At 36.8% G+C, this 21574-nt stretch overlaps 2 protein-coding genes and 2 long non-coding RNA genes across 4 annotated transcripts; 3 read left to right on the top strand and 1 right to left on the bottom strand.

The window, feature by feature from the left end:
• Positions 1-730: 730 nt before the first annotated feature.
• LOC132154196 (uncharacterized) lies at positions 731-4637 on the top strand. Its single transcript, XR_009437105.1, has 3 exons — positions 731-1089; positions 3886-4096; positions 4510-4637. It is a non-coding gene; the product is annotated as an uncharacterized LOC132154196 (long non-coding RNA).
• A 185-nt stretch (positions 4638-4822) lies between these two features.
• LOC132154195 (uncharacterized) lies at positions 4823-5450 on the top strand. Its single transcript, XR_009437104.1, has 3 exons — positions 4823-4960; positions 5085-5181; positions 5279-5450. It is a non-coding gene; the product is annotated as an uncharacterized LOC132154195 (long non-coding RNA).
• An 892-nt stretch (positions 5451-6342) lies between these two features.
• On the top strand, positions 6343-9025 carry LOC132154854 (atypical chemokine receptor 4-like). Its single transcript, XM_059563566.1, has 2 exons — positions 6343-6600; positions 7454-9025. The coding sequence occupies exon 2, from the start codon at positions 7469-7471 to the stop codon at positions 8564-8566; it is 1098 nt and encodes a 365-aa protein (XP_059419549.1). The 5' UTR covers positions 6343-6600; positions 7454-7468; the 3' UTR covers positions 8567-9025.
• Positions 9026-14014: 4989 nt separating this feature from the next.
• Positions 14015-21484, bottom strand: LOC132154851 (transcription factor E2F5-like). The gene is made up of 8 exons (XM_059563563.1): positions 21108-21484; positions 20118-20227; positions 19829-19990; positions 18740-18848; positions 18363-18648; positions 15739-15873; positions 15515-15553; positions 14015-14153 (listed from the first exon to the last, which is right to left on the bottom strand). The coding sequence occupies exons 1-8, from the start codon at positions 21246-21248 to the stop codon at positions 14044-14046; spliced, it is 1092 nt and encodes a 363-aa protein (XP_059419546.1). The 5' UTR covers positions 21249-21484; the 3' UTR covers positions 14015-14043.
• Between the last annotated feature and the right edge of the window lie 90 nt (positions 21485-21574).

The following is a 21574-nucleotide window of genomic DNA, read 5'->3' as shown; positions in this document are numbered from 1 at the left end:
TAGATTTACATTATTTTGCATGATTTATATTATTTAACCCTATATATATATATAAAATAATAATAATAATAATAATAATGCTTTTTCCTTTCAAAAACTGAGGTGCTCTGATCTTACATGCGGAAGTTTAGGAACCCCTCACAGATTCTGTGAAAATGTGAATCATTTTAACAAAATAAGAAAGATCATACTAAATGCATGTTATTTTTTATTTACCGTATTTTTCGGACTATAAGCAACCTCAAAACCATCTGCTGAGCAAACAGTGAAAGCAAACGCAGAGCTTTTGCCCATGAGATATAACTACAATTCATCTGTCAGAAGGTGGCAACGCATTAAAGGGACAGTTTTACTTTTCGTCATTTCTCTCCACAGCCTCAAGTTCACCATTCACTTTCGATGCATCTCTTCCCATACCATGAAAGTGAATGGTGACTGAACCTGTCACATCTCCAAAAGAAAGAAAGAAAAACTACAGTATGTTCACACACAGGTTATTCATACTGAGTTTGGATAACAAACCTCTTTCATCTCAAAGCTCAAAGCCATAATATTTTCTGTTCTGTTTAATAATGCAGTCACGTTTATAAAAAATAAATAAATAACAAGACTGCAATAATTAGCAAATAAGCCATAGGCCTACTAGAGACATAAAATTGAAAGGTTGAGAAGAACTAGTTTAGATGCGGCACTTACCTTCGCGTCTTCACCTCAGTCGCTTACGTCAGCTCTTTTCGAGCAGCGACTGCCAAGCTGTCAAGATTTACAGAAAAACTCATTGTGAATATCCGCGGACCGCTTCAAATCAACAATGACTTTCCGTGTCTTTCGGGAATGTTCGAAGTTAACCTTCTGACAAGTTTTACAAAACAATCAAGAATCTCTGAAGAGAAACCCTGGGAACGGAGCGCGTGTGTAGCAGGCGCGTGAACCTGTTGTGGTCTCATACCATTTACGACCACGAGACCAGAAATCTGCCCACCTCCGGGACACGGAGCGCTGCAGTGCTGCAACAGACTGGTGACTAGCTGCTAATCTACTTCTGGACGTGCTGAGCAATGATACCACACTGAGAAAGAAGCGGGGAATGTAAGATTTAAACGTTGCTGTTGATTAAGCAACAGTTGCTTGTTAACTATCAAAAAATAATAATAATAATAAATAATAATAATAAATAAAAAAAATTAATAATAAAACAAAAACGGGAAAACCGTCACATTTATTAAAAGACACACATTTGGATTCATTTAAACCTTCTCTTAAAACCTTAAAGTTTTAATATATAGAATAATGATGACATAAAAGAAGTTGGCCTTTTTAATTACTTTTTGATTGATATTAGATTTACATTATTTTGCATGATTTATATTATTTAACCCTATATATATATATAAAATAATAATAATAATAATAATAATGCTTTTTCCTTTCAAAAACTGAGGTGCTCTGATCTTACATGCGGAAGTTTAGGAACCCCTCACAGATTCTGTGAAAATGTGAATCATTTTAACAAAATAAGAAAGATCATACTAAATGCATGTTATTTTTTATTTACCGTATTTTTCGGACTATAAGTCGCAACTAAGTATAAGTCGCACCAGTCCAAAAATACGTCATGACGAGGAAAAAAACATATAAAAGTCACACTGGACTATAAGTCGCATTTATTTAGAACCAAGAGAACACATTACCGTCTACAGCCGTGAGAAGGCGCTCTATGTTTTCAGTGTACGTAGACTACAGGAGCACTGAGCAGCATAGAGCGCCCTCTCGCAGCTGTAGATGGTAATGTTTTCTCTTGGTTCATTTCTCTTAGTTCAGTTCTCTCGGTTCATGTCAAATTAATTTTGATAAATAAGTCACACCTGACTATAAGTCGCAGGACCAGCCAAACTATGAAAAAAAGTGCGACTTATAGTCCGGAAAATATGTAGTACTGTCCCAAGTAAGATATTGTACATAAGAGATGTTTACATTTAGTCACACACACACACACACACAAAAATGCTGAAATTATTAAAATAACCCTATTCAAAAGTTTGGGAACCCTTGGTTCTTAATACTGTGTGGTTACCTGAATTATCCACAGCTGTCTTTCAAACACGACTATTAAAAAAGGTTCAAACATTCACTGATGCTCCAGAAGGAAACAAGATGCATTAACAGTTGGGGGGTGAAAACTTTTTGAATTTGAAGATCAATGAAAATTTTACTTGATTTGTGTTCCGGGAAACATACAAGTATCTTCTGTTGCTTACGAAGGGCAAAACTAAATGTAAAAATATATATTTTTCAACAAAGTAAGAAAAATTTGGACATTTTAATTGTGTTCAAAAGTTTTCTCTTAATGCATCTTGTTTCCTTCTGGAGCATCAGTGAACGTTGGAACCTTTTTTAATAGTTGTGTTTGAGTGCCATCTCAAAATCATACAGCCACTGTTGGAAAGGGTTCAAATATGCAAAGATGCTGGAAAACTGAAGAATCTGCAGGACCTTAAAGATTTTAAAGATTTTTCTGAAGAACAGTGCTCAGTTTAACTGTTCAGAACAAACAAGGGACTCATGCACAACCATCACAAAACAGAAAGACAGTCATGGATCATCCAGGTAACCACACACAGTATTAAGAACCAAGGGTTCCCAAACTTTTGAATTGGGTTATTTTAATAATTTCAGCCATTTTTTTGTGTTGTGGACTAAATGTAAACATCTTTTATGTACAATATCTTACTCAGGACAGTACTAAATAAAAAATAATATGCATTTAGTATGATCTCTCTTATTTTGTTAAAATTATTCACATTTTCACAGAATCTGAAAGGGGTTCCTAAACTTCCGCATGCCACTGTATAACCAATCAGGAATACAAAATGTGCTAGAAAGAATACATGATGACAAACTTTTTTTTTTAAAAGCTAGTCTAGTAGGCAAAGGATTTTCACAGAACAAGAGTTCAATTGTTTTGTCTGTTACATGCTGCCTTGCCATTTTGCATTCTTTGTTGCCTTCTTAGATCACCTTTTTTCTCAACATCTCAACAAGTTATCCTACAAGGTAACAACCAACAAAAATGTCTAATTAAGAGACCCACCCATATAGTAAAACACATAGGCTATGTAAATTATTTAGCAGATCTAAAAATAATAAGAATTATTTAATATCTTAATATCCAATAAACTAGCCTCGTTTTTGGTCTTTGCTGGTTTGTATTGACAGGAGTATTGAGCACTTGTATGCTGGCCGCAAACCATTTTAGATCGACTTCAGCATGGACTTCTTATGATCCTGTTTAGGGTGATGCAAATCAGTCCCACACACACTAAAACATCACGTGGGCTATCTTTAACTTTGCAATGTCACTATCTGTCTTCTGTCCATGTCACTGATCTGCTAATTCAGACTGTAAGGCAAGTGAATGTTCCAGCATTTTCAGACTTAAGCTTAGTCACATGTAGGTCCAGTCAGCTGGCTTGAAACAATGACACAGAAAGGCCAAAGTACCCTGAATTTTTTCTCTATCTTGCTCTTTCTTAGTTCTCAAAGAGAAACAGAAAGACATTCTTTGTTTAAAGATAATTTCAATTGTTTTCTCTCATTTCTGGAAAAAGTTATTTTGCAATGGCTATCATCTGTTTTCCCGCAAACAAAGTTATAGATCAATAGCAAAAAACGAAAGCTGGATAACAAAACGCAATAATAAGGACCTTATGAGATACTGTACACTGGCTCCTGTACTGTACAAAACAAGGATGATTAATCACCATGTGTCCCAGAATTAGACAGGAGATCATTACTTACTTGAGCGGGGTTGTTATTCAAGCCTGCAAGTGTGTTTCAAAATGTTTTTGTCAGGGAAAATGTGTTACTGCCTCTTTTTTTTTTTAGACATCTGGTAGTGCTTAAATATAAGTATAAAGGAGAGATGAAGTGTGCTTGAACAGCAGAAAGCAGCAGGATGAAGAGTAGTGTGCAGCTAGGGCTGTTGTGTCTCAGCCTGCTCATCTCCAGTCTTCATGGAGGAGGAGAAGAAGTCGAGCCAGATTCGAGCAAGGAAATCGGAACCAACTTTGATGAGCCGGATCTTCATCAGTTTAAGGTGAGGGATAAACTTTGCTAGTAGTACATGGTCTGGCCAGTCACACTGGGGCAAGAATGCAGTTTCAACAGGCATCTTTCTTTTGGCATGGATTTACCTAAATATAATTCATATATAGTTTTTGCAAAATGATAAATTGCTTTAGTGGCTTATTTGTAACCCAATTTCTTTAAATACTGTTATCAATAAGCAGTTGAACATTTTGTAAAGATAAACAATAGTTGTAGTAAATGGTCATCTCTTGACTCGACACAAGATCATTTCAATATGCATACCATGTCCAAGCAGCACTCAAACTAAAAATGTCTTATTAATGCTTAAACAGAATAAATTATATGTGTTTGAATTGTATATGTTTGTGTGTGAGTTTTGCTTACTTTGAGTCATTTATGTTTTACCAATCCTTTTGCAAGATGTACAGAGCACGAAGACAGACGGTCTCCACAGAGGAGGAAAGTACAGCAAAGACAGTAGCTCTTGTGCCATCAAGTGTATGTACACATCTAATAAAGTAAAATTTGCACCAATTTTTCCAGCTGTGGCTTTTTCAAAATGTAATAACCCTACAGGGTTTTGAATGATAATCAAGCCATAATCAAACTCACTCTTTGACAACTATTAAAATAGTATTACTGTATGTTACAAAATAACTACTTAAGGATTTCATCTGCCAAAATTATAATCTGTATTTTGCAGCTATATCCGTCTTCATAATTGTTTCACAGTGCAAAGATGGCCATGTAAAATGTGTCATCAGAAATGTTATGTTTTCAGGACAAAAAACAAAAGAAGAAAAGCAGGAAAAAAAAAAGGGAAAAACATACCGGAAGTATGAGTGTTTTAGCAAGCCTTGGATTTATCCAGGTATTCCTTATTCTCTGATCAGCCTGTCAGCGTGCAATTTAAACATACTAATAGTTATTTATTATTAAAGAAATAAATTTAGTTGCTTTACTGTGAACTCATCATTTGCCTCCCTCAATTAAAGGAGCCCCATCTGACTGACATTGCCAAAAGGGATATGGGAGGAGAAAAAACCTTTCCAGAAAGTTAATGCATTGTACTCGTTCAAGGCTCCTTCTGAGGTAACATACTGCAGCGTATTTATTTACATAATATGAAGGAGGAAAAAAACTGTACTAGGTGATTTAACAGACATTATTGCATGTTTTCTCCTTACAGATTACCTGAATCAGGAAAAATTGGAATTGCATATAAATACATCACCATGTTTCATAAAGAGTGTTTCGGTCTCAGGTTATGCATGTGACAATCATTTATATTTCTATAGCTTTTCTTTTCCAGGTATGTTTTGGTTAAGTAATAACCTCTATGGAAAATCAAATGAATGTGTGTAATTCTTATTGGCATCACTAGGGGGCAATACTAACACAAGCGATAAGCCCACGAACCAGCTTGGCTTCTGTTAAAACAAAATGTTTGATATCTGTTTATCTTCATCTCTTTATTACAATAAAGCATTTGTGTTTAAAAATCACTCTTTTATTGTGTGGAGCCAGTGCAAAACACTGTAGATTTCTATATGTAGGCTTATAAAGTTTTGGCTGTACTGTCTTTTTTTTGAAGGAGCTGTTGATATGGTCAAGCATAAACAGTATGTGTGTGTTGATAAATTATGTGGGATATAAACTGCACAACTATTAGTCGTCTTTCGTATTTGAGTAGTTCTGCCCCAGTTTATTGTGCCAGAAATGTTGCTGGCCTGAAAAGGCATACAAAATAGTAGGCCTATGTTTTGTGCCAGGAATCTGTAAACACATTAGTGTTCCAAAGTAAAAAGAAAAGCAACACCCCTTCCTCCTTATCTGCATAATCCTTGATGATAACATAAAACTATTTGCACGTTTCACTTTGTTGTTTTTTAAGCATCTAAAATGTTCTGGAACATTTTGTTTGAGATCACACAAGGCCAGTATGCCTAGTACCATTGTCTTCACACTGAGACCCTAAAAGTAACCACATGCAACCTTGCAAAAACAATTTGCACTTGCACAGGTATGTACAATGTAAGTAGTGCAGTTGACTACAAAGTGAACAGCACTGTTTTTCTAAAATTTAGAATTTGCAGCTCGATCACAGACCATATACTAAGGCACAACATATATTATAACAACATGACATAACGCATAACATAAAACCATATTTAAATCAAATAAATTGTGTTCACAAATTATTATTATATATATATATATATATATATATATATATATAATTTATATATATAAAACCTTGCTTCAAATAAATATGTTGTGGTTGTTGTGCATTATATTTATCTTATGTGCTCTCTGATAATCTTTTTTTAAAAAGGCATGTTTGTAGACTCTTGCTGGAACCACAGATGAGAAAAGCTATGTTCACAGTAAGTTTAGGTGTGGGAGCAGAGCTCTGCATGCATGAGTCACAGTAAACATACTCTGTTCTCACAGGAAGAGCAGACAGAAACAATCTACTCTGCCTTCATGTAAAACCCTGAATCTTTCAAGGTAAGAAAAGCATGGCATTATCAGTTTTAGATGATTGTTTTCTTTTTAGTTAGACCTTAATATGATCCAGATGTTAGCTGCTGAATTTGCACACTGTTTGGGAGATAACTCTTGAACTGGAAGTATGCAAATACATCGAATGCAAACATTAAGATAAACAAACATGAACTGTATTAAAATGTACATGTCTGCTATTAGAAAATAATTATAGGAACGTTTGGTTTATAACTTATCTGATTAATCTTAAATATATACAGTTATCCAAATTACAGAAAATAATGTTTGGGTTCAAGTCTGACTGAAATAATACTAATTTAAAGTCTTTGAATAATTTATAGTATGATATCAAAGCTATTTGATTTGTGGGGAAAAAATGTGAAAACATGTTTTGCTGGAATGAGTGCTTAAGATTTGAAAGTATAACAAAATGCATTCATGCATTTACTTTTTATTTATAAAAAAAAAAAAAACCTTGCACTTCTCTGGAAGAGGTAATGTTTAAAGAGAAACCTTAAAGTTTTTGACTTGTTTAAACAAATGTTGGATTACAGAGGGAACCTGGAAATTATTTACAATGTTTAACTATAATGCATGTCTACTTTCGGTTTCTCTGTGATTTTAAGCATGCATAGAAAAAGTCATCTGATAAAAGTGGAGAAGGAATGTTCGGAATGAAGCTGTTACACGCCTGGGGCAATAAAACATCCTGTTAGCCAAATGCTTCCTCTCTACTTTTGTGGAAGAAAAAAAAAGATCAACTCTTTATCTGTAAATCTGAGAATGCTTTGCTCTTTTCCATGTCTTTTTGCACATAAAAATCTAAAAGCTTTCAAACCATTGTTTTTATTTACAGAGCTTTAAAAGAAGAATGGATACCTCAGAGGAACACTATTACGACTACCCCGAGTATGAAAACAACAGCTCCAACTTCAGCTATGATGACTATCAGACCATCTGTGAGAAGGGTGACGTGCGCTCCTTTGCGAGGATCTTCCTCCCAGCGGTTTTTGCGTTATGTCTTGTGATTGGATTAGCAGGCAATGCTCTGGTTGTGGCGGTGTATGCATACTGCAAGCAACTGAAAACGATGACTGACACATTTATACTTCACCTGGCTGTGGCAGACCTTTTGCTGCTCCTAACGCTGCCCTTCTGGGCTGCCGATGCCGTCCACGGGTGGGAACTCGGGGTCACTGTCTGTAAACTCGTGTCTGCCCTATACACCATCAACTTCACCTGCAGCATGATGCTGCTGGCCCACATCAGCGTGGATCAGTACTTGGCTTTGACACCAGGAGCCAGATACAAAGGCATTATGCGTGTTTTTCAAAAGAAGCATTGTGTAAAACTCTGTTTGGGGGTCTGGACCACTGCGTTTTTTCTTGGCATCCCTGATTTGGTGTTGTCAACAGTCAGAGAGCTTCCTCATAAAAAAAGCTGCATTGCAATGTATCAATCAGACATGGCGCTCAGGGCTAAAGCTAGTTTGGAAGTGGTGGAGATCATTATAGGCTTCCTGCTACCTTTATTAGTGATGTTGTTCTGCTACACCTGTGTAGGTCGAGCCCTACTGAAGCTCCCTCACGAGAGGAGGTGGAGGAAGTGGAGGTCCATCCGTGTGCTGTTGGCGATGGTGGGAGTCTTTGTGGTCACGCAGTTGCCCTATAATGTGGTCAAGTTCTGCCGGGCTATGGACATCATGTACATGTTTGTGACTCACTGCAGGGTTAGTAAGGAGCTGGACAAGGCTACTCAGGTCACAGAGAGTCTGGCATTGACACACTGCTGCCTAAATCCTGTTCTGTACACTTTTGTCGGTTCCTCCTTCAGACAACATGTATTGAAGTGTGCCAAAGACTTTGGAGACAGGGGGAGGAGGTTGGCACGTACGAGAGAACAACAAGAAGTGGATATCTCCTTGAATTCTCATTCACAGTCCCAAGAGACCAGCACTTTTTCCATTTGAGCAAACTGAAGAGTAGATGTTTACTAGCCTGGAGCTTTGCACCAACTGCTCCTTTGCAAAATATGTACACATTTACAGGGAAAAATTAGTGAAAACATAAGGCAGTATTTTGACCAAAATTCTAGCTTAAGTAAAGGCTGCGTTGCAAGATGTCGATAGTTGGGTTTATACGAAATGAACAGGAAATGAACAAACCCACGGAAGGATATGAGAGATATGAAAATAGAGCCGGACTACTAGCGGACTGATGGCGAGTTCCAGTCCTCCTTTATAAGCTGATGAGTTCAAATGACCATGGTCAAAGCACGGTGTCTTTTTTCCCTTAATAGTCAACAAGATTTTTAACTCTACTTTTACAAAATCATGAATAAAGAAGAGTTTCCACTCTTACAGTAATTATGACTTTGTGTGCGACTTTGTGATGTTCATGTCCAACTAATAAATACGCCCTTTCCCACATGACTTGTAAACACCTTGATTAAACAGCATTGCCACTGAGAACAGCGAATATAGGCTAATGATAGGCTAATGAAAAGTCATTCAGGTGCCTTCAAGTTACTTTGGTCATATGGCGATACATCTTTTCTACTGTAATAATACATAATAAAAAATAAATAAAAATGAACACAACTTCTACAAAATTATGTATTTTAAATGTTTTTATTCAATTTGATGAAAGTGCTATAAATGTAATACAGATGCTGCCTCCATTGTGTCTGTTTACTCACTGCCTGCTGAGAATAAACAAAAAACGACAACAAAGGTAAACCCAGCCCATATGCTGGCTGGTCTTAGCTACAGTGAAAGTGAAAGTGAGGTAAGGTGTGGCCAAGCATGGTGTCCCATACTCTGAATTTATCCCATTCAAATGCACAGACACATCAGTGAGTAGTGAAACACACACACACACACGCACACACCTGCAGCAGTGGGCAGACATTTTTGCTCAAAGGTCTCACGTCATGGTATTGAGAATGGAAGAGAGCACTCCCCCACCTACATTTCCAGCTGGTACTGAGACTCAGACCTGTGACCTTCGGGTTATAAGTCCAACTCTGTAGGCCTGTTTATGACTGCCCCAAAATTTAATCTCATCTCCCAGCCTGGCCAAGCTATAGTGTTCAGCTGGTTTTAGCAGGTTGGTGGTCAAAAGCCCTCTAAAGCATCCCGCAAACCACCTGTTTCCCAGTCTTAACTATGACTTGTTATAGCGTTCATGTACCTTTAACTCTTTTAATGTACCTTTAAAAAATGTTCTTCCTGGCACGACTTAAATGCAAGTCCACTTCAGTCCACTAATGCCACAAATGACCAATCAGAATTGCAATAAGAGAAAACAAATGATCTGTGGAGAATATCAGAACAAAAATGGACAAAAACATGTTTTCAGCCGCAAAATATTTTATTTATAAAGAATGTGATTTTTTTCATAAGACTTCATAACTAAATATAATTTTAAGAGAATATCATGTTCCCTGACATTGTGCACATTATCAGCTTTTTAATTTTTTTAATCGGTTCCATGCAGTTTATTCTTTATTCTTACAGAGATTTATTATTTCAGGATGTTCAAAATATTCTGAAGAATTTGAGGAGAAGCAGAGCAGCAATCTCGGCCAATAGCTATGGCTCACAGGGGGAGAAGGGTCTGGCTGCAGACTTGCACTTGCACTCTCAGACTTGCATTCTCAGACTTGCACTCTCAGACACTTGTGCTTCCGCTAGCGACGTCACTTGCAGTCTTTATTTTTTTTTTTTGTTCTATTTATTGATAACTTTTTGTTTGAATCTCTCAACATTTTATAACAGTAGCCAGGTGGTGAAGACAAGAAAAACTAAACTAAATTACAATGTCACTTGCAATCGCTACTTGCGATCCCTGCTACCTGTGACGTCACTTGCAATCGACACAAATCGTGAGTGTTGCCAATGGAGACAAGACCATAGACAGTAAAAGAAATGGACACAGCGACCCCATTGGAACTCAATTGAGACAAGTGAAGTGAAGTTCTTTGGCGTGAGTGAGCAGGAGTAAGTATTCTGATTAATTATTTTGTATAGAATTTTAAAATGTAACGCCAGGGCTTGTATCTATGGGCATCTCTCTTGACGTCTCCCCGATTTCCTGCGAGCTTCTCCTCCTGTCTGCACGGTAATCTCTCTACTGTGCGACAGAGAGTCGAGTGGTTATGACGCAATCGTTAGCCTATTTTTACAAAAACTGTTTCTACGGGGCCACAATGTAACATGGAAGGTAATGGAGCCCTTTATACATTGTCGTGTATCTTTAGAACTAAATAATGGACAAATGAATTCTTTAAACGCCTCAGATGTAAAGTTATTCGCTGTCAAAGTGATGCCAAAATGAATGGGAGTCAATGGGATGATAACGCAAGTGAAGTTCTGCTACAAGATGGCAGCACGCTGCCGACTTCAACTTCCGGTCGACTTCCTTCCCGCCTGGACAAGACGCTGTGGTGGTGATTAAACGATTATTTTAGTACTACAACGTACAGGGTCCGTTGACCACAGAACAGCAGAATATGAACGCAATGCACAAAATCTTTCGTTAATAGTTTTCCTCCTGTAGAAAAAACAAACACTTAATATGGCATAATGTATTAAGATTCATTAAGTTCAATTAAAAGACCGAATTCGATATATAGTTATTATTTAATGTACTACAAGGCAAGCAGATGGCTATGAACACAATGCGCAAACTTTGTCCTCCCATACAGCAAAATGCTTAATGTGGCCTAATAACAGACTAAAACGATAAAGACAATTCAGTAGGCCTAGCCTATATGTCTTGATGTTGACTCAACGTATATACAGACCAGCAAATATGAACGTGCATTATGAAATGCATTAAGTGATTTTAAAAGGATCAACTCTGTACAGGCAAGCAGACGAGTACAGAACGCAGTGCGTTAAATTGTACATTAAACATTTTCCTCCTATAGAAAATCATTATAATTAAAACACATAATGTAGCTAAATGGACAAAGACAGTGATTTTATTCTGGGCTCACCTGCTTGCCTGTACATATTAGTAATGTATTTTAATAATGTAGAGAAGCATATTGAGTTTGGCCTATCATCTTAGTCCATTATGCCACATTTTGCGGTATGTGAATATGTACTATATACATATTCATTAAAATAATTAACTGTATATTTAATTTGATATTTTAATAGCATCTGAATACATTAAGCTAAGTGTTTATGCTTTTCTACAGGAGGAAAACGCTTAGCGAGAGACTTTGCGCAAGCGTTCATATTCTGCTTTTCTGGCCACGAATTTGCCGGTCTTGTGTTTTTCTTGCAGGACCCTGTACGTTATAGTACTAATTTAGTTTTAATCGTTTAATCGACAGCACCACAGCGTCTTGTCTCCATTGGCAACACTCACGATTTGTGTCGATTGCAAGTGACGTCACAGGTAGCGGAGTGCAAGTAGCGATTGCAAGTTACATTGTAATTTAGTTTCTTTTTTCTTGTCTTCACCACCTGGCTAATGTTATAAAATGTTGAGAAATTCAAACAAAAAGTAATACAAAATTCAACAAAATAAAAAATAAAGACTGCAAGTGACGTCACTAGCGGAAGTGCAAGTGTCTGAGAGTGCATGTCTGAGAATGCAAGTCTGAGAGTGCAAGTGCAAGTCTGCAGCCAGACCCTCTTGCACAGGGGTGACATAGCATTTATATTAACTCCAGCTGTAGAATCCAAACAAACATTTTAAATATAAACAATTGGATCTTTCACCATACTCATAAAAGCCTAGATTTTTTGTTTCTCAAAAGATGCTTCAGCAAGGAATGCAAATAGAATATGCATTTAAAAGCAAATATTTCCTAAAATACTTATGTTGCATATAGGCCTAGCATATAGATGCAATCATACTGAAATTAAATGGGAGTTATACTTTCACCTTGTTTTTTTTTCGTTATTCTTTGTGAATAATTAGTTTCTTGGATAACTGATTTTTTTTTGTTTGACTTTAATTGCAAACTGTTTAAAAAGTGGGCCTAGCTGTGACCAAACCTTTGACTGTACATGCTGATATAGAGATTATAATTTTAAAGTACAATGCCCTTTACAGAGACAAGATAACGGTTTCTAAATGTAACCTATTTCTAAATCTCGGTAGGATTTCTAGGGTTAAACAGTCCTCTACTTAGCCAATTCCTAAAAAAGAATTTTTAAATTGTTCCTTAAAATACTAATGCTGTATGTGAAATTATCAGTAAAAGAAAGATGCAGAACTGCTGCATACTGTCAATAAGCTGAGGCCTTGAGGCATTTAAAGAAATTGAGAAATTATGGCACACAACCCAAAAGAATGCTTCATGTGTTATATTGCAGTATTACAAACAAATAGGTTTCTTCAAAACATAAATAATCACAATACTTGAGAAATAGCAAGTGTTTTTTTTTTTATATAAAACTTTGGTAAAAAAATTAAAGAAAAAAATAAGTAAAAGAAAAAAGTGCAACAGAACAAAAACATTGCTCTTTTGATTAGAAAAGCTATACAGAGAAAATAGTTACTTACATTAATAGAAAAAAACCTGCATAAGGCAAAATCTTGTGTAATGTACAAACAAAGATTATCCAAGGCAGTTTAACATCCTTTGTCATCTAAATCAAAAACACTACAGTTTAAATTACACCTGTCCACTTTTTAAATTAGGTAGGATTGCCTCCACACAAACAATAAAAAAACAAATTAGCTTTTCACAACAGGGTGAACAGCATAGTGATATTCCAACAAGGCAGTCAGTAACAAAGACAAACAATAACTCAATGTAAATATACACAGATGAGCGTCACAGTGTTTCTATCAATGGACTACAAAACAACCAACAGACAAATAATTAGTGTTGTGATTAAATGCTTAGACCCACATTAAAGCCATTCAAATAAGTGTGTTTGCACTGTTAAATTATATTATACATTTTCATGTTAAATTGTAGAGCTTCTGCTTACAATATGTGATAAGAAGATAAAGAACTGTTTATAATGTATCAGGAAGAATAAGATTGTGGCACGCAAAGAACAAAAATAATGAAATAGATGATCTTAAGGCACATGTTCCAACAAGTGTACAACCGAATCTCTTAGTGTGTCATGTTTGGGTGGTTTTAATTCCTCAGATTACATTCAAACAACATCACTCATCAGGAACAATGAGTGAAGTCACAAAACTAATAACTGTATCAAACAAAATGACAATAGACAAGTGTTTAAAGTACAGGTGGGAGGGCTTTTCCTTTGAAACATTAGCCACAGTTGAAGGCAGACAGGACAACACTGTTAAGGACTTACAAATACAAGTGGAGGATGAAATGTAAATGAATGTGAAACTGAGTGCAGGCCAAGGTTCAAGGAGCAGACGCTGAGGCAGGAATGCAGCCGTTGGCAGTGGGGGGGGTTTGGCAGTTTGTGTGGACTGGTGTGCCACGAATCATGCTTTAATAATTAAGAATCTGCACATCAAAAAGGTCACAGACTCCCTCGTTGTCATCAAGGTTGAAATTGTAATCCACACCAGGGTTGGGTGAAAGTCTTAACAGGGGGAAAACTGCCGGGGTTGAACACACAGATGAAAAGGTGATCACGGATTGGGTTTATCCAATACACATTCACCAGATGAATAAATAAAAAATAAATAAAGAGGTTTTTATGTACTGTTAAAAAAAAATAAAAAATAAGAAATAATCAATAAGATTTTTTTAATGTTCTTGAAGCTCTTATGCTCACCAAGGCTGCATCTATGTGACCAAAAACTACAGTAAAAACAGTCTTATTGTGAAATTTAAAATTTTTAAATAAATACTCCAAGGCTCCCTTGGAATTATTTTTTAGGATTCTTTGATGAATAGATAGAACAAAAGAATAGCATTTGTTTGAAATAGAACACTTCTGTCACATTATAAAATGTCTTCACTATCACTTTATTTCATGCATGTTTGCTAAACAAAAAGATTAATTTCTTATTTAAAAATAATAAAAATTACTTCACCAAAAACTTTAACTATAGTGTATTTAAAAAAAATGTTTTATGTTTCAATACTATATAGACACATACACAATAAATAAACAAACAAACAGCAAGTTAACACTTCTTTTTAAAAAACGTATCTTTTCAGTGCATTTTATTTTGGTGATTTTCAAAAAGCAATTGATTTATAATTTTATTTCTATACCTAAGACAACATAAAGGATCTAATAGCAAGGTAGCATAACATACATCAATGCCATAAAAGAATAAGCCAGAGGCAAAAGTGAGGATAAACTGGCATGCATAAGAGAAAGAAACCTAGAGAAGAACTGTCACTGAGCTGTGGGAACATCCTTCTTTGGTCAGGACGTATTAAAAAGATCTATCTGCACTACTAGCTATGACTAATTGATAAGGACAACAGTGAACTGCTTTAAATCAGAACACATATGTGACCCTGGACCACAAAACCAGTCTTAAGTCACTGGGGTATATTTTTAGCAATAGCCAAAAAAAAATAAATATATCGATTTTTCTTTTATGCCAAAAATCATTAGGATATTAAGTAAAGATCATGTTCCATGAAGATATTCTGTAAATTGCCTACCGTAAATATAACAAGACTTAAGTTTTGATTAGTAATATACATTGCTAAGAATTCATTTGGACAAATTCAAAGGCGATTCTCTCAGTATTCCAAATACTTGTATCTCGGCCAAATATTGTCCTATCATAACAAACCATACATCAACGAGAAGCCTATTTATTCAGCTTTCAGATGATGTATACAGTACATATCAATTTCGACACTTAAGACTGGTTTTGTGGTCCAGGGTCACATATAACCAAAATAAGCTACTTTGTGTGACCACAAGGGGGCTGTGCAGAAGACCAACACTGACACAAATAAATGACTAGAAAACATTTTTAAAAGAACTTACCATCTGAAGACATCATTTCATCAATGAGGTTTGAAACGCCTGTAGGAAGAAGAAAAAGGCGAGTTTAAACTTTCTTCTTCAAAATACATACACATATATACATACATATACATATATATATATATATATATATATATGTGTAAATAAATAAATAAACGTTTAATTTTAAAATAATTGCTCAAATAAATCTTTAATAAATGATTTTATAATGGCATCCATGTCACCTTCTCTCTCATCCCTCATTTCTTCCAACATGGATTGCAGATCCTGACTCCCCATCTCCCTCTGCTGTTCTTCAGGGCCACCTAGAGACCCCTGCATCAAAAAACACTGACTGACAGGGGACTCAGTGTTGCATTCTTAAAAAAAATAAAATAAAGAGGAGGAAAAACATAAATACAATTAATCATATTCAAAGGCTGTACAGTCGTGGCCAAAAGTTTTGAGAAATTACATAAATATTAGTTTTCAAAAAGTTTGCTGCTAAACTGCTTTTAGATCTTTGTTTCAGTTGTTTCTGTGATGTACTGAAATATAATTACAAGCACTTCATATGTTTCAAAGGCTTTTATCGACAATTACATGACATTTATGCAAAGAGTCAGTATTTGCAGTGTTGGCCCTTCTTTTTCAGGACCTCTGCAATTCGACTGGGCATGCTCTCAATCAACTTCTGGGCCAAATCCTGACTGATAGCAACCCATTCTTTCATAATTACTTCTTGGAGTTTGTCAGAATTAGTGTTTTTTTGTTTGTCCACCCGCCTCTTGAGGATTGACCACAAGTTCTCAATGGATCAAAGATCTGGGGAGTTTCCAGGCCATGGACCCAAAATTTCAACATTCTGGTCCCCGAGCCACTTAGTTTTCTTTTTTGCCTTATGGCACGGTGCTCCATCGTGCTGGAAAATGCATTGTTCTTCACCAAACTGTTGTTGGATTGTTGGAAGAAGTTGCTGTTGGAGGGTGTTTTGGTACCATTCTTTATTCATGGCTGTGTTTTTGGGCAGAATTGTGAGTGAGCACACTCCCTTGGAAGAGAAGCAACCCCACACATGAATGGTGTCAGGATGCTTTACTGTTGGCATGACACAGGACTGATGGTAGCGCTCACCTTTTCTTCTCCGGACAAGCCTTTTTCTAGATGTTGAGCTCGTCCGCCTTCTGAAAGCTGTGCAGACGAGGCTGTGTGTGAGACAGAACAGAACGCGGAATGTGAAGTATACCCGGGGCGGGCCTTAAAGCCGCCTCCATAACGGACACCTAAGATTCGGGGGAAATTTGAATGTGGATTTTTTTTTTTTTTTTAATTCGACTAATATTCAAAATTCGATTTTTTTTTGACAGCCCTAGCGCAAACATGGTAGCTCGACATAATAATACACATCCGATCATCTAATCGCTTGAATGTTCAAACCATAAAACAAATACAACTGACAAAGTTTAGTGAAGACGCAAGGTTCACCGCTCGCGCACCATCACTCGCGCACCATGTGTTGAACCAGCTTTCACCTCAGTGTTTTGCTTTTATGCCACTGACTGCACGGGGCAGAGTCATGTGGCTACACACGCGGTAGTAAGGGGGAAGTATTAACAGGATTAACGAAATAACCGACATGGGAAAATAACCTCGGTTAGAGGTTCTGAATTTCGGTTTCGATTACTTTTCGATTAATCGTCCAGCCCTTGTCCCTGATGTTTTTTTTGGAGAGAAGTGGCTTCTTTGCTGCCCTTCTTGACACCAGGCCATCTTCCAAAAGTCTTCGCCTCACTGTGCGTGCAGATGCGCTCACACCTGCCTTCTGCCATTCCGGAGCAAGCTCTGCACTGGTGGCACTCCGATCCCGCAGCTGAATACTCTTTAGGAGACGATCCTGGTGCTTGCTGGACTTTCTTGGACGCCCTGAAGCCTTCTTTACAAGAATTTAACCTCTTTCCTTGAAGTTCTTGATGATCCTATAAATTGTTGATTTAGGTGCAATCTTAGTAGCCACAATATCCTTGCCTGTGAAGCCATTTTTATGCAACGCAATGATAGCTGCACGCGTTTCTTTGCAGGTCACCATGGTTAACAATGGAAGAACAATGATTTCAAGCATCACCCTCCTTTTAACATGTCAAGTCTGCCATTCTAACCCAATCAGCCTGACATAATGATCTCCAGCCTTGTGCTCGTCAACATTCTCACCTGAGTTAACAAGACGATTACTGAAATGATCTCAGCAGGTCCTTTAATGACAGCAATGAAATGCAGTGGAAAGGTTTTTTTGAGATTAAGTTAATTTTCATGGCAAAGAAGGACTATGCAATTCATCTGATCACTCTTCATAACATTCTGGAGTATATGCAAATTGCTATTATAAAAACTTAAGCAGCAACTTTTCCGATTTCCAATATTTATGTAATTCTCAAAACTTTTGGCCACGACTGTATGTATGTGTGTGTATATGTATGTGAAAGAAGAATGCATGTGTGTGTGAGAGTAGAAATATATGCATATGAAAGGAGAATGTATGTGCGTGTAAGAGTAGTAATGTATGCATGCGTAAGGAGAATGTATAAGTGTGAAAGCAAAAATATATGTATTTGTAAGGAGAATGTATGTGTGTGTGAAAGCAAAAATATATGTATGTGAAAGGAGAATGTAAGTGTGTGAAAGCAAGAATATATGTATGTGAATGGAGAATGTATGTGTGTGAGAGTGCCAGAATGAAGTCTTGTACGGCCCCTCATAATGATGTTGAAAATTTTTCTCCTACCCCATTTCAATATGCAGAGAGAATAATGATTGGTGCTACAGATATCAATCAAACAGTAAGGAACGAGGTCAGTAAGAATGGAAGCAGTACCCATGTGCATATCGGGGGATGTGGAGGACGGTGTGAGCTGGTGCTCTGCAGTGGGGCTTTTCAGGGACCCACACTTTAGATCACACAGCTCAGCTGAGGAGATGGGGAACCTCTGCAGCCCTGCTGGAGTACTAGGAGGAGTTGGCATGGCAGAAATGTCATCTACAGGTGGAACGGGGACAACAACAGGCTCGGAGCAGCTTGTCTCTCTGTTTATCAGCATCACCTGGATGGGAGCTGAGTGACTTCGCAAGTTCACCTGGTACTTTTTCTGACCACTGTGGCCCTGAATCAACAATAAAGGGATGGAGATGATAAACGACCAACATAAATAAATAAATAAATAAAATAAAAAAGGCAAAGAAATGCATATTTACCATCTCAGGCACTGGGACCTCCAGCTGTGTTCCTGATGGTGCCATGACAGCTAAAAGAGTATCCCCACTGAACGCATCACATATGTCCTCATGTGTCACGTAGCTGTATGTATACAATGCTAAGGAACATGTACCAAGTGATAATGCAATACATCCTCAAACCTTGTGTTTATTTTTCACACAGAAATGCCCCCATGACACATGAGGTTGGAGGAAAAAACTACATTTCAGTGCTTCTGCAAGCAAACCCAAAGTTTTCCAGGGAAAAGCAATATTTTTTCGAAAGCAAGCAAAAGCATTAAAATATGAGATGAAAAAAATTATAATTCAGTGATTTTGCATTCTCCTGAGAAAATGTATTAATTTGCAAAAACACAAAACTGAGGATTGACAAAATATCAGGTGAGAGGAAAAACTATTTCAATGGTTTTCCCAATTGTAAGCAAAGTTTCCCAGGTAAATTATTTGTTTTTGTTTTTTTGAGAGTGACAGAGAGAGAGAGAGAGAAAAAAAGAAATATAAGATCTAGAAAAATTATAATTCATTGCTTTTTTGCCCCCCCCCCAAAAAAAATAAATTGCAATTGAAAGCAAAGTTTTTTTTGCTAGAACACAAAAGTATTTCAATGTTGTTGCATTCTATCAAACAGATGTGCATTTTCTCGCGGGAAGGCAATATTTTTTTTCCAGAGAACCCAAAAGCATTGACATATAATCTCCCCTAAAAATCTCATATTTTCTCCATCTCTGTTCCATGACATTATAGGTTTTGAGATAAAAAGGCTGAACTTTGCATAAACCACTTTAATCCAAAGAGGAATAACTGGTGGGGTAAGGCTTTGGAAACTCTAGCATAAACCACAATAGACTGGAGACTGGAAAAACTGGACTTGGGCCACTCAAATACCCAACAATAACACCACACAGTCAAAGGAGAACAGGTTATAGCACAACATATAATTAGGTGCACTCATTTTGACAATGGCATTTTTCTGGGGCTGTTAATTACCAGAGGAACCTACCAAAAAGGGAAACATATCAGACTAGAATAAGGAGAAAGAAAAATGGAGAACTTTCCCTGGAAGGATATCTGCAGCTGGAGGGATCTTCATTCAGGTGTTTGATGCTTTGTTGCAGACACGACTTTTGCATGTCCAGCTCTCTCTCTTGAATATCTAGATCAGCAATATTTGCCTTGAGAAGTTCAACCTGCTCAAGAACTTCCTGAGGCTGGCAGCCTGAACCCTCCCCTCTAATTAAGAATGAGAATTAGATAGTACTAAGCATGCAACGAATGCACACAACATTACGATACGCATATAAAATGTAAAGGAAACATTTGATAGCACACTGATAACTTCCCTAATCTTTATACTCACTTCCACTGAATGGTGTTTTTGGTCTTTTTTTCAATGAGCCCAATGCCTTCCAGAACATTGGTGATGTCATAGATTCTCCTCTTCTGTTTGACGGCCAAACTGTCTGCAGCCTATGAAAATAATCACAATGTTCTTTTCAGAGACCATCCAATCAGAACTGGGTTTAGATAACTCAGTAGCTCTGTCTGGCCTGTTAATAAATAAATTAAAATTAATACTAAAGCTTTTCAATATGAACTAATTTAATTACTAAATAATAATAATAATGCAACACTGTTAACACAAATCTACGGGGGTTTTTTTTAATTGAAAAATTAAAAAAGAATTATGACATCCCAAAAATAACATCACATTTTCAGAATTTTTACATAAAATGTATTTTTGCATTTTGTAATAGAAGTTAGTTGTTACTGCATTGAAAAAAAAAATCTAATATTTTATTTAAATGTGTGGAAATAAGTCAATCAATAACTCCTCATTAGAATTCAATCAATCAATTAATAAATAAATAGCAAAAACTCTTATTTAAATAAAATACTTTTCTTGATTTTAAGGAACTCCCATTTGCTGAAGGAAAAAATACTTTTAATTTTTTAAGAGTCTATTTTGTTCCATTTTGGAGGTAAATAGCAGGCGATTAGACTTAATAATGTCTCCAATGACTTTACACAGAGCGTCTCTGCTGCCTCAAGCGTCAGGTCAGGTAACAAACACCTGTCGTGAGAGTCCCACGGGTTTCTGTTCAAAATCCCCTCTGTCACAATAACACGCCATTTATATTCGCTCTTTAACACTTTATATAAACTACGAGCCTGACACGTTCTTCTGTATATCTTACAGTAAGAGCCTCACAGAACAGTGAAAGTCCACTCAGGTAAAAACCGTTTCTTTGTGTAACTCCTGACAGACCTTCTCACTGAACAGCCTGCAGAGTTTCATTCATTCCCTTCGTTCATTCTTTCCGCCACTTGTAAATGTATTTTAACCCACCACTTTGAGATCGAGCACTCCGTCTTTGGCCTCTTGAAGCAAAGTAACGAACTTGACCGTGAGGAGACCCAAACTCTTCTCATGGCGACTGGACCCGTTCGGTGTCGTGTGAGGAAAACTCGCGCTGTTCGACTCAGCCATACCATCCAAACGTCCGGTGTTAGGGACGAAATTCAAAAACTCCCTCTTTGTCTCGTTCAGAGGTATGGAGGTCGACCTCAGTTTAGTTGTTGACGGGGAGGGGGAGCAACAATCATCTCTTGCACTTATTTACCTCAGGCTACACTTCTTCTGATGGCTCGAGGGTTTTTAAATGAGAGGAAATGACGTTGGATTACCGTTACTATGACAGCGCTTCTGCTCGAGAGTTCGAAAAACTAATCTATAATAGAGAACACATAACGGTATAAAGATCAGAGGTTCTAACAGAGTACAGGCAACTGAAATGCTTTGAGAATTCAACACAC

Source organism: Carassius carassius, chromosome 12, assembly GCF_963082965.1.
Source record: "Carassius carassius chromosome 12, fCarCar2.1, whole genome shotgun sequence".
In the NCBI taxonomy this organism is placed as follows: Eukaryota; Metazoa; Chordata; class Actinopteri; order Cypriniformes; family Cyprinidae; genus Carassius; species Carassius carassius.
This window is presented reverse-complemented; position numbering and strand designations above follow the sequence as displayed.